At 33.7% G+C, this 14,081-nt stretch overlaps 1 protein-coding gene across 1 annotated transcript in view; it reads right to left on the reverse strand.

The window, feature by feature from the left end:
- TENM3 (teneurin transmembrane protein 3) overlaps nt 1-14,081 on the reverse strand; it is a 3,314,517-nt gene that overhangs the window by 131,580 nt on the left and 3,168,856 nt on the right. Inside the window, exon 22 of the mRNA XM_074231559.1 lies at nt 10,327-10,512. Coding sequence (XP_074087660.1) covers nt 10,327-10,512 — 186 coding nt within the window. The remainder of the gene's footprint in view (nt 1-10,326; nt 10,513-14,081) is intronic.

The following is a 14,081-nucleotide window of genomic DNA, read 5'->3' on the forward strand; positions in this document are numbered from 1 at the left end:
TGAAGGGATTACAGAGGATAGAAGTACAGTATATAAAAATATTTCAGTGAATATAGCAGTCTAAAATGAGAAAAAATTAATATTTGGAGGCTTCAAATACTATCACATACAAATGTTAACTCAAAAGAAGGAGCTAACATCAATTTAATGCCTGGCCTGAATTTTCAGAAAATGGCTGATACTTAATAAATGTATGAACTTGATTCTCACCTTCATCTTAGAGGAGTACTTTTGCTCTCCTGGGACCAGTGATTCCCTCTGTCCTTATGTTCTTTGGCACAAAATATTCATCATTACTCATAGAGTTGGAGGGGTATCTCAAGAGGCTATTTGTTCTAGCAGAGTTCAGGTTGAAGGTGATAGTTTAGCTATCTTATAGAGGCAAATTATCTGCAACTAGTCCAGAAAAGACCTAATAGAAAAATTTACTGTCCTAGGCGCTGAAGTTGGGCAGGGTGTTGTGGTCTAATAGAATTAATATTCTACTCTGGTAGTACAGTATAATGCAGAGGTATCAAATATATAACCCTTCCCAAGGGCATTAGAACCAGATTAAAATATAATTGGCAAAATATGACAAAATTAAAATACAATACAACATGAATAATGTTAACTGTAGTTTTCAAATTCAATATTTGGCTGACAGGGATTCTTATGTATAGTTTGCTGGTCCCTATTTTTGAGTTTTATATTTCTGATATGATGGAAAGAACACTTGGGCTTAGGAGAAAGTCAAGTTTGTAAGCTGGCTCTGAAACTGGCAAGTTATTTAAACTGGAACCTCAGTTTCCTTATCTGTAAAAAAATTAATTTAATAATACTCTCTACTCCGTTTCTACTCCCTTTCTCACAGACTTGTCAGCAAATTTTAATCAAAGTCTGCTGCAAAACTAGAACACAGGTTTGTTCAGGGGGTCTGTAGAAATATGAGCTACAAAAGACATAAGAAAAAGAGAAAAGAAAAAGAAAACGAAAATTTTGATTTTCAAAGAAATACTTTACCAGATTTCATTATCTAAGGAATATTTATTAAAGTTTGGACAGGTTGTCCTATCTCCTGTCCCTTAAATATCATCTACTTTCTTAAATAATAGCTCAAATATTACTGCTTTCAACAAGATCCAGAGACCAGAAACTCCTGTGCCAAACCAAAGTCTGTCCACACTGGCAATAGTTTGGATCTCTTTTTTTCTTTGTTTAGCAGATAATTCCCCAGCTGTTTGTATTTCATTTTCAATTTCTAATCTCAAGTATCCTAAAGCCCAGAGCAACCCTGGTGTTTTAACAGAGGTATGCCGAGTACTGCATGTCTAAGTTTTGTCTGAACAAACAAAGCATGTCTTTGTGATCATTAATGATCTTGTTTCCCAATGTACTAAAGAATTAGAATAAAAACAAATAGCTGGTCTTTTGTAGCTTAAAGGAATTAGGATTTCCCCTAGGCCAAATTTCCATTTGAATTGCCTGAAAGTACATGAAAATCAATGTAGCTCAATAAACAACTCAGTGTTTGAGACATGACTAGAAGAAAATACTGCAAAGGATTCCACCTTTCCCTACATTAACATGACTTAAAAAAAAATTCTTGGTAAACCAGATTCATGCACAGAACAAATGACTCCTTGGATTATTCTGATAACTGTTAACTCTTTCTAGAAGGATCCTAGAAGAAAGAGGATAAAATGGGAGACAGCTGAAATATTAAAAAACAACTTCTTGGAGATGAAAGTAAGCAAACACTTTCATCTATCCAGGGATATTGGGGAATCTCCATTCTAGAAAACTTAAGTAATATTACCACGATCTAACTTTCTTACAGTGTTTTTAAAAATGTTTCACATTTTCCTATAATCTTTATATATTCTCAAATGCTTTGGATTCTTTGGATCAACAATTCTATAATTAGCAATACAGTCATTTCTATATTTAGAGACATTACTAATTCCACTCATTTATTTTCATTTCTATTCTCTCATTTCAATTAACTCTTGTATTTGTAGCTTATGTTATGCATGCGCCATCAATTAATTCATAATGCATAATGTATCTGATTTGTATTCAGGAAGAACTGAGTTAAAATCCTGCCTCAGGTACCTACTAGCTGTATGACCCTGGAAAAATCACTTTACCTCTCTATACCTTGGTTCCTTATCTGTAAAATAAGGAGGTTGGATCTGATAACCTTTCAGATTCTTTCTAGCTCTAAGTCAATGATTTTATGATTATCCTATGAAGTGTTCCTTTATACCAGTGGCTTAATATGGGATCAATAGAGTCTATGGACAGATTTCAGGTTGAGAGGGGAATGTCTGTGAATGTGGATAGAAAAAAGAATATTTTTGCTCACTAGCCTCTAACTGAAATTCAACATTTCCTTCAAGTATTAATTTTAAAAAAATCTACATTATTCTGGGTTTCATCAGACTGACACACAAAAAAAGAATAAAAAATTTAGCTTTATAGCAAACTGAATATTTGGGGAGCAATATTAATACTATTGAATAGAATGGAACCCAATAAGGGAAGGCTCACCTTCCTGACTTCCAAGCCAGCTTCAGACATTTACTAGCTGGGCAAGTCATTTAAACCTGTTTACCTCAGTTTCCTCAATTATAAAATGAGCAGGAGAAAGAAAAAGCAAACCACTCCAGTATCTCTGCTAAGAAAATTCCAAAAGGAGTCATGAAGAGTTGAAATGACTAAACAACAGTATATTTATCAGTAGGCATGTCAATTAATTTTTCTTGCCTCAGGCAACTCCGAGGATTTATTTAGTAAATCATTCACAGAATCTATTTGTGAGTACTCCTGTAGTGATTAAATGATAAAGACTTTGTTTCTTAACTTTTTCAGCTCTAGAGCATATAAAATTTTAGACTTCATGAACCTGTCAACACCATCATTTTACAGATTAGGAAAATGACAAATTCCTTTTAAAGAAAGGAAATTAAATGGTTTGCCCAAGTCAAAGATTTAATAAATGGGGAAACAGGCTCTAATCAAAGTCTGCTGCAAAACTAGAGCACAGGTTTGTTCAGGGGGTCTGTAGACAGATTTCAAGTGTTCCATGAACATAGATGAAAAAAATTATTTTCATTACCTTTTGCTTTCCTTGTAATCCTATGTATTTTATTTTATACATTTTAAAATATTATTCAGAGAAGAATTGAGTCTGACCCACTCATTTTAAAAGTGAAACCAACAAGGACTTGTTCAAGGTCACACATGGGTAAGGAGGGTCTTCTCCATGTCAGGGCTCTTCCCCCTTCACCACAATACTTACCAGCTGGCAGACAAAGCAAACTTTCTAATCAGAGACCAAATGACTCAAAAGGAGTAATATAGTTAGTTCCTCAATATCCAACTAAGAGTTAGCATGACATAATGCATAAAGTGTTGGGACTTGGAGTCAGGAAGAAATGGACCCAAATCCTGCTTCAGTCACTTTTTAGCTATGGGATGCTAAGGCAAATCATACAACCCTTCTGAACCCCTGTTCTCTCATTTGTAAAATGAAGGAATTGAACCAAATGGACTTCAAGGTCCCTTCCATTATTTAATCTATGATACAATTCATTCTAAAAGAACTAGAAGAATCTATGAAAAAATTACATAATATATAATACAAACTACACATACAAAAGCTAATTAAAATGAAAATAAAAATTACAGTTATAGTATTGGTAAAAATAATTTCCCTAATAAAGTAGCAACTAGTATAAGCTATAGAATTCCAGGACTACAACTCCACCAAAAGTACTTAAAGTAGTTAAGAACCATATATAAAAAGAAATTTTAAACTGCTTTTAAAAAGACAACCTTAACTATGTTAGTTGATTGAAGTTAAAGTTTGCTAGAATGGAGATTGCAAAGATCATACTAATATTTACTTAGTCTTATCACCAGGAAAGTTTTTTTTTTTGTTTTGTTTTTAAAGGTATAACTTCTGAGAAATGCAAATTAAAGCATCTCTGAGGTACCACCTCACACCTCTCAGATCGACCAATATGCCCAGAAAGGACAATGATCTATGTTGGAAGGGGGGAAATCTGGGACACTAATGAATTGTTGGTGGAGCTGTGAACTCATCCAACCTTTTTGGAGAGAAATTTGGAATTACATCCAAAGGGCAATAAAAATATGCATACCCTTTGATCCAGCAATACCACTACTGGATCTATACCCTGAAGAAATCATGGAAAAGGGTAAAAACATCACTCATACAAAAATATTCATAGCCCTGTTTGTGGTGGCAAACAATTAGAAATCATGTGAATGTCCATCAATTAGGGAATGGCTGAACAAATTGTGGTATATGTATGTCATGGAACATTATTGTTCTATTAGAAACCAAAAAGGATGGGAATTCAGAGAAGCTTGGAAGGATTTGCATGAACTGATGGTGAGTGAGATGAGCAGATGGTATACCCTAACAGCAATATGGGGGGTGATGATCAATTTTAATGGACTTGCTCATTCCATCAATGCAATAATCAGGGACAATTTTAGTGTATCTGCAATGGAGAATACCCTTTGTATCCAGAAAAAGAACTGTGGAATTTAAACAAAGACCTTCATTTTTTTATTATAGAGTTGTCTTATGTACTACGTAATATTTTATCTGTAATATTTTATTTTTTCCCCAAGGATATGTTTTTCCTCTCAACACATCCAATTTTGATCAATGTAGAATATAGAAGCAATGTAAAGATTGCCTTCAGTGGGCGGTGGGTAGGGGAGGGAAGGGAGGGTGGGAGGAAAATTGTAAAATTCAAAACTTACAAAAATGATAGAAACTACTATTATAAATAACTAGAAAACATAAAATATTAAAAATAAATGTATAACTTATGCTGTAATTATAGCATTCTCTATAAACTTGATTTGCTAATAAACCTCTTAAATAATAAATTCACTAAGTATCAGGATATAATTTTTAAAGCCACTTTTCTAGCTCTACACAAAGGCAAAAAGCAATACATCTATTTATGTATTACTCAAATGTTTGTAGGTACAAAATGGTTGATTTTGTCAGTGAACTCTTTTATTACCCTGGACCAGTGGCTCAATGGTTTTGACATCTGTGTCAGCAACCTGGCTTTCAATTCTCAGCTAAAATCCTATCTTCTACAATATGACCTCCAATTTATCCTTTAGATTTACCGTATCTACTTATTATCCCTCCAATTAGACTGTGGGACCCTTGTGGGCAGGCACATAGGAAGTCCCCAATGAAGGTTTATTGAATGAAGACTGAGAAAATTGCAGAGCAAGACTTCAGAAGCTTCTGATTCTTATTATTTAGTATTTGAAGTGAAATTTGAAGTGAAATCAAAGATCTCCATAGTTGGCATATATATGCAACTTCCAATCTGCTCTAGTTGTGAACCAGTTGAGTAGACAGTTTTTTCTTTTCTTTTTCTTTTTTTTCCAAAGTACAGGATGAGTGTATAACCCAACTTAGTTGTTCTAATGTGCCCAGATCTGGTTTTGGTGAACAATTCAGGGGAATCTCTGGATTTTGTCAAGTCAATGTTTAGATTCCCCTTTCCCAAATTCAGACTGTTCAGGGGGAACTTATTTAGACACATTTTAAATAAATCAATTATTTTAACTTCCATTTATAAATTTTATTTACATTTCTTTAGCCATTTTTGCTACTTTCCTTCTGAAAAGGAAAGTAAAATTTTCCTATAATTTAAAAAAAGCCATGTAGAATGAAATCAGACACAAAAGTTTAGTCTATGTGCCTTTGATTGTTATGATGGAATATCGTTGTACTATAAAAATGACAATCAGGATGAACTTACATATGAAGTGAGCAGAAGCACAAGAGTGATGTATACAGTAACAGCATCACTATACTAGGAAGAACTGTAAATTACTTAGCTTTTCTCAACAATATAATGATCCAAGACAACCTCAATGGATTCATCATGAATCTTGTTATCTGCCTCCAAAGAAAGAACTTATATTATCTGAATACAGACTTAAGTATACTATAATTTCTTCTATATATTTCCTTCCTTCCTTCCTTCCTTCCTTCCTTCCTTCCTTCCTTCCTTCCTTCCTTCCTTCCTTCCTTCCTTCCTTCCATTCTTTTTCTTTGTTCAAGTATTCTTGTACAAAAATAACTATTATGGAAATGTTTTACATGATTGCACATGTTTAACCTATATTAGAGTCCTTACTGTCTCAGGGAAGAGTGCTTATTGGGGAGGAACATGAAGGAGGAAATTTGGTACTCAAAACTTAAAAAAAGGTTAAAGATTGTTTTAACAAGCAATGGGAGGAAAATATTACAAAAATATAGATATACAGAGTTGATACAAAAGGAAATGCTTAATATGGTTTGGTAGCCCAAGTTCAAGTTGAGTAATGATCTATCCATTTATGCTTGACATTGGTATGATGCTGGGGTGAATCAATTATCTTTAAATGTCTTAGTTTCATCATATATATATATATATATATATATATATATATATATATATATATATATATATATTTTTTTTTTTTTTTAGGTTTTTGCAAGGCAAATGGGGTTAAGTGGCTTGCCCAAGGCCACACAGGCTAGGTAATTATTAAGTGTCTGAGACCACATTTGAACTCAGGTCCTATCCACTGTGCCACCTAGCTGCCCCCAGTTTCATTATATTTTAAGAAAAGGGGTGAACTACAAAATTTATCTTAGAAATATTTAAAATAATAGTTATATTATAATAATAGTAACTAGCATTTATATACAGCTTTAAGATGTGCAAAGTGCTTAATATGTATTTTAAATTTCTTTTTACTAAAAAGTAACATTTACAATTTTTTTAAAGTTCTGACATCTTTAAATTACTATTTTTTTTGTTTCATTTAAAAGACAGTGTTTTCTTGTGCTGCTAGCCATATTCAACTCAGGAGGAGTACAAGGACACAGGGCAATGCACCTTCAAACAAATGTATGAGTTCTATGACACAAAAGATTCATGGTGGGAAGAAAATATGTACCTATTAATCAAAAAATCTGGACAGGATCCGTCAGGTAGATGGGATGTTAAGTGAACCCTCTAAATTCATAACCTATTTTACTATCAATATGCCCATGGTTTTATGAAAGCATGCACAGAGTTTATGAGACAGGAAGATGACTAATGAAGGATATTCTCTGCTTTCTACTGAGAACTTCTGTTTGCTTCTAACTGTTTAATTTCTCTTCCATCTCTCTTTCAATTAACCTCTCTGTTTGTATTTGATGACACGACACATAATATGGAGCAAAGGAAAAAAATCTTGCTGATTTATGGTCATTCTTCCACAAAGTAATAGTTTCTATCAGAAAGGCACACAAGTATTTGAATTGATAGGAAATGTATAGCAGTAGAGCCTCCATAGCTAACTTTTATATCACCACTTTTTGTGCTGTTTAATCTGTGACTCAAAAAGTTCTTTTTTTAAATATATCTCCCATTCCTCTTGTTAGGATTGTACATTTGGATCAGAGAAAAGGCAATTTTGATTTCTATAGGCCAAAAGGTAGAATAATGAACTCTAACAGTATATAAAAAAAGCAAAACAAACACCCCTCCCCCAAATCATAATAAAATAGATTTCTACTTTTCTGAATAGAAATGTTTTTGGGGGGTTTGTTATAATTATTTTTGAATGAGGGCTAGTATTTTACCTTTAAAATGTCTACTCTTAGTAGGATTTAAAATGGACACAATAAACTCAAACATTTAGAAATAATGTGAAAATAAAAGACCTGCAGATCCAATTTCGCAAAAACCCTATTTGGGTCTAAGAAAAAAATGGTTCAAAAATGGTTCATTTGTGTGTAACCATTGTCCTCAGTAATCCTGTCAAGGTCATAAAACAATAATAGAATGTTTTATTGATACTTGGCAAGTTAACTATCAATAACTTCTTGGTGCTCTAAAATATGCAAATAAATGTATGTGTGTACAAATTGCTAGAGATATATTTGCTGTATAATCCTTTCATTACAATCAAAGAGTTAATGGAGGTTTTTCTCTCTTCCCTAGCTATGGGCTCCAGAAAATCTCAAGGTAAAATGTTTATTGGAGAATTATCATTTTCCTAGGTTCTCATTGGGCTTTTGTGTGTAAGGAGGTTTTTTGGGCCCAAGAATAATACATAGTTATCATGTGAGTTGGTCAAAAGAATTTATTAAGAACTTAATATGTGTTGGACATATGCATCAAAAATTTTATCTGGAAGAGAGAAATTTTCTTCATGTATAAAAATACAGAGCAAAACAAAGACTCTCCCTTCTCTTTCAAATTTCCAACAAAAGCTATAAATACAGATATGTTTATATATGCATACAAATATCTCTGTATATATGTGCATACATAATAACATTTGTTGGAAAGACATTAGTATATCTCATATTATATAATTATATAATACAATATCACATAATATATTAAATAAGGGCAAAGGCTGTTTTTGCTATTTTTTTAAAGGCCTTGTACTTAGTACAGTGCTTGGAAAATCATAATAAATGTTTGTTAACCAACTGACTGAAAAGGAGAATAAAATGTATATATATATGTACATATTTCATATATACACACATGATTAGTTAGATAAATACATGGGCCATATAGACATAGATGGTTCCTTTCCTAATTTAGAGCAGCACCTGCTTTGCAACAACTAATAGATCTGTGAGAGTTTCTGGAGGTTCTAATTTCTGGGGTTAAACAGGTCAGAGGCAAGATTTTAACTTATGTCTCCTGATTCTGAGGCTGACTTTCAGTGTTAATGAATAGATGAGTCATTGCTGCTGATCACAAATGAAAGTCTCTTTGAACAAAGAAAACTTAGTTTGGTCTTTAACAATTTCCTGAAGCTTGGACCCAATCACAGTTGGCAGTTTTTTTTAATAATGTTTTATAGTAAAGAATTGAATGTATGCTGCAATATACCTATAATTACAATGTTTTATGGTATTTTTCCTCTGACAATATTCAGAATGTACAAATTCCTATAGGAAATAAAATATACCTGAAATACCTGAAAATTTGCCTAAGGAATCATCTAGGGTTCCAGTCAATTAGTTTGTGTCCCCAGAAAATGATTTTATCAAAAATGCTGACCTTTACATTTATTAATTATGGCATACAGGGAAGCACAGGTACCTTGAGATAACTGAATTTTTTGACTTATCAATTTCCCTGCATCTGTTGTCATATTACATGTTCACCAGAGTGGCTGGAAAGTTACTTTTGTCTTTATTGTTGGTTTGTTCCCTTCTTACCCTTTACCCTGTCACTGAATACTTTTACTGTAGTAAAATAAATATTGCAAAAACTAAAATGAGCACCTTGACTATAAGAGAACAGATAACCTTTAGATACTTTCTACTTCACAACAAACAATAACTGACATTCAAATGCTAAACTATATTTTGTATTGTTAATTTGTCTTTGCCCTTACACCTAAATGTATGTCTAAAAACAAAATATATTCGTATGCTATTTTCCAACAAAAATTCTTGAACAACAACCTGATTTTTGCATTTGATCTATTTCTTTTCATGCTACTCCAAGAAACTTAAATGTAGTGAGAGGTATAAAAATAGAGGCTTAGGAACATAAAGGGCCAACAAGATAACAGCTTTGGAATTATTATTTTTTGAGGGAAAAAAAAATCTTTCCTGAAGGTCTTCACTTGTTTACTTCAATGAGGCACAGAAGTCACCCTGAGGTCTTAGAAGCCATGCCAACAGAAGACAAACTGGTCTGTTGAATAAAGGGCCAGGAGCCTGGCTCTCCAAGTCTCCTCCTAGAGGTTTAGCCCCAGAGGACTGAGTAGGAGGTATGTAATTTTTATGAGCACAAAAAAAAATTACAAAAGGAGCATCTGCTGAGACAAAGAGGGGATGACTGTATCTGTGATATCATTGAAATCATGGATCTTTTAAAAGAAAACATAAATATGGCAATGGTTACCAAGAGATACGATGGCAGCATATAAAAAATGAGACAGTATCTATAATGAAGGTCTATTTATAAATAGGAAGAGTATCTTCTTTCTCCATAGGAATCAATTTTCACGGTCATCACAAATGAAATAATGAAGGAAGAACTCTTGTGCCCTGCAAATGGTGGCAGTGGGTCTGAAAAGAACTGAATAGCCATTATAGAATGACATCCTTATTTAAAATATTAATTCTTTTATGCAGAATGACAGGCGGTATTGCTTTGAAGGAATAAGCTTCAAAGCACCATATTTCAGAGGCAGAGAAAGCAACAATCCGAGCTCTTTAGTTTTATGTTGAAGACAGAAATGAAAGTAGAGCAGGCCTACCAATGGTACAGTGTTCTCCATTCCATCCCTGGCTGCATTCACACTTCCCATCCTTGCAGGTCCCATGTTCTGCACAGTGGGGATGGCAGGCTCTTTGATTACATGCTGGGCCAGTCCAGCCTTCTTCGCAGCGACAAGTTCCCCCCATGCAAACCCCATGTGAGCCACAGTCCACCGAACATATTTCTATATTGAAAAGAGAGGAAACAGAGAAAAAAAGGGAGGGGAGAAGTGAAAGAGAGAGACAAAATTAATGAGCAGTGCCTCACCTTAAACTCCAATCTGAGAGACTGAAAAAGCAACATCAATGGAAATAAAATCAGAACATACTGTCTAAATGCAATTTCTTGTATGGCTGTAAAGAAAGAATAAATAGGGAATTTTAACTTTTTTGTTTATGCTTGTTTATACATTACCTTACCCATTACCTTATTAAAGTATCTGTAATACTTTTGCCAGATATGAATAATTTCTCATTACATTCACTTATTTCATAAAAGTAATACTTTGAAGCTGGAAGATATGTCCTTATGTCAGCTAAAATTTAGTGAATAATTCTAACTGTACCAGGACAGTTTCATCTAATGGTGTCTAATTGTAACAGGATTAAAAAAAGACATTTAGCAACAATTATTAAGATTCTAAAAATATTCACCATTTTCATGATACCTTCCTTTCCCCTTAATTATTAAAAATAATATCCTTTAGTGAGCACATTAGCTTGCTTCTGACATGATGACATGTTGGCTAAATAAAAGACTCTTCTTCCTTTTCAGTAAATTTGTACTGTTGACAGCTATGAGTAGCTTAGCTTAAATAATAGAAAGACTGTTTGAAAAACAAATCAACATATAACTATGGAACATGTCTTTTGGAGCTATTAAGATTACCATAGTTAGATCACCTTCACCCAAAGAATTTATGAATTTGAACTGCTCATTTAGATTACTGTGGTTTGTCCAATTTTTAAAAAAACTTCATTTGAGCAATGTTGGCCTCCTCTGAAAGAAAAAAAATTCTAAAATGAAGCCTTAGGGAATTTTCCTCTTCTCACACAATAAAGTTAGTCATAGCTGTTTTTTGTTTGTATGACTTTCTGTTCAATTTTGATCTTCTCATAAAAGAGAATGAGCTTAACAATAAAAAGTTGAAATGATTCTTGACTGAAAAAGAAAAAAAAAGTTCAGTCCTTATTTTTCCTTCCCTTAAAAATAAGTATATAGCTTACATATAGAGTAGTTTGTTTCTATTTTCTTCATTTGCTAGTTACATTTTCTTTCTCGGACACCACAATTCTTTGTCTTGGAAGAGTTATAGAACATTAAATACCACATCAAGGAGCTGTGACATTTCTTATAAGAAACAGTCAGGAATGTTTACAGAAAGAGAGCTAGTAGGCTTTTTTCTTCCTATGTCACATTTTCTATCTACTTTGAATTAAATTTTTGATTAAGAGATCCAAGATGGTTTGATTAACTTCAGAGCAACATAACATCAACTCAGCTCCAGGAGAGAAAGGTTTATTTCAGTGGCACCCTTTCTCTTCAATCTAATCAATTTTTCATTAGGGTGAAGGTGTTTATCAGCATTTAGCACACTAGCTTTGAGCAAGGTGCGTCAATCTTTGTAATGAACTTATTAATTAGAGTTAATTCAATTGAAGTGGAATTGAAGGGCTAATTAATGGACAAACTGCTGATGAAGATAGAGGAAAGCTCTGTGGCTTTCAAACCTTTAAACTCTCTGATGGAAAGAATTCATTCCTTCTCATTTAGTAGCTTAACCAATGTTTCTTTATGGAAAAGAGCCACTTATTTACAAAATTCAGAGATATGAAGGTCATTTTCCCAACTTCAAGTGTGGCAGGTGATAACAGTGTTTTCCTTCAGAAGCAAATTTAATGATTCATAATTAGATAGTTACTAAGACCTTAACTCACACATAAGATAAATTACCAAATGTCTCTTCGTTAGTTTTAAGGGTTAAATGCTTTAGATGTGCTAAAAACTGCCAGATTTCATTTTTGAGGTTTGTAGTAATCTCAAATATCTTCCAAAGATCTAAATAAAATATATTATGAAGGCATAATATATTTTAGTTTGCAGCCTTTGCTATTATTGATTTTGTTTTTGTTTTTTGTTTTTTTTTTAGGTTTTTTGCAAGGCAAATGGGGTTAAGTGGCTTGCCCAAGGTCACACAGCTAGGTAATTATTAAGTGTCTGAGACCGGATTTGAACCCAGGTACTCCTGACTCTAGGGCCGGTGCTTTATCCACTACGCCACCTAGCTGCCCCCATTATTGATTTTGAATAAGATCTCAGTCTACCTGTGAAATGGGAGATCACAACTGGTAGAGCTCAGTAAGAGTTCATTCTGTATTAAATACAGTTTTCTCTTCATAATAATTCTATCACAGTCCTTTTGTATATTTGCTGGGCAGCGAGATGGCACATTGGATAGAACACTGGCCTTGGAGTCAGGAGGATAAGAGTTTGAATCTGGCCTCAGACACTAAATACACTCACTAATTGTATGACCTTGGGCAAGTCACTTAACCCTGACCGCCACTCATCCAGGGCCTTCTCTAGTCCTGATCCATATCTGGTCACTGGTCCCAGATGGCTCTGGAGGAAAAAGTGAGGCTGGTGACTTAACATAGCATTCCCCACACTCAAATACAATTTGTGTGTTTGTCATGGCATCACCTCTCTGAAGTCATGGCCTGAACGAAGGAAAAACATCAGTCCATGGTGAAAACCATTCATTTTAAGTACATAGAATACCAATAGATAATGAATTCCTTGAGGTCAGGCCAGTCTCTTTTTGTTTTTGTATCCCCGATATTTAGCATAGTGACCTAGCACATATCAGGTTCTAGCTCAGTGCTGGTTGTTGTTGATATCACAAATAAAATTACATCTGAGGGAGAATCATGATTTTTTTCAATATTTAAAATAATGACCTGAAACTGGGGGATTTTTTTTACAGCTGATTTAATCTTTTAATTAAGGCTTATATTCTAAACATCTATTTTTAGCTCACATCAATTCTCTTTTACAAGTATGGATTAAATTGGTTTTTGTTGTTATTTTAGACAAGCTTTTTCTATAAAAATTATTTAGATTTTTCTCCCCAGTTCTGAGTCCATAGTGAAATATTACTGGTTCACAAAAAGAAAGTTCCAAAGTCCTTAAGATTTATGGACTTTAAAAATTGACCTACTTCTTAATAGGATGTAGTAGTGGATAGAGTTCTGGACCTAAGGTTTTCAGGGCCAATGGATTTCAGCTCCAATGATTAATCAGATATGATCTTGGGCAAGTCACTAAGTCCCCTTCATTTTAAATAGGGATTATACTACTGACTCAAGGTGCAGATACCACTCAGAATTCTAAAAATCAGTTACTATTGTTCATTTCTTTTAACCCCATTTTTTGGGGGAGGTCACAAATCTTTGACACATATTACTTGCCTGCTCTTGAGAAGGGAGGGAAAAGGAATGGAATAAGCATTTACATAATGCCAAACCATGAGCTAAACAATGGGTCGTGTACTTTTACAAATATTAGCTCTTTGGATCCTCCCAACAACTGCAAGGTAGGTGATGTCATTATCCTCATTTTACATTTGAGGACACAGGCAAACTGAGGTTAAATGACTTGCCCAGGGTCATATGGCTAGTTAGCACCTGAATTCACATTTGAACTCAGATCTTCCTGATTCCTGACCCAATACTGCACTACTTAGCTGCCTCT

Source organism: Macrotis lagotis, chromosome 3 (assembly GCF_037893015.1).
Source record: "Macrotis lagotis isolate mMagLag1 chromosome 3, bilby.v1.9.chrom.fasta, whole genome shotgun sequence".
NCBI classification, from domain to species: domain Eukaryota; kingdom Metazoa; phylum Chordata; class Mammalia; order Peramelemorphia; family Peramelidae; genus Macrotis; species Macrotis lagotis.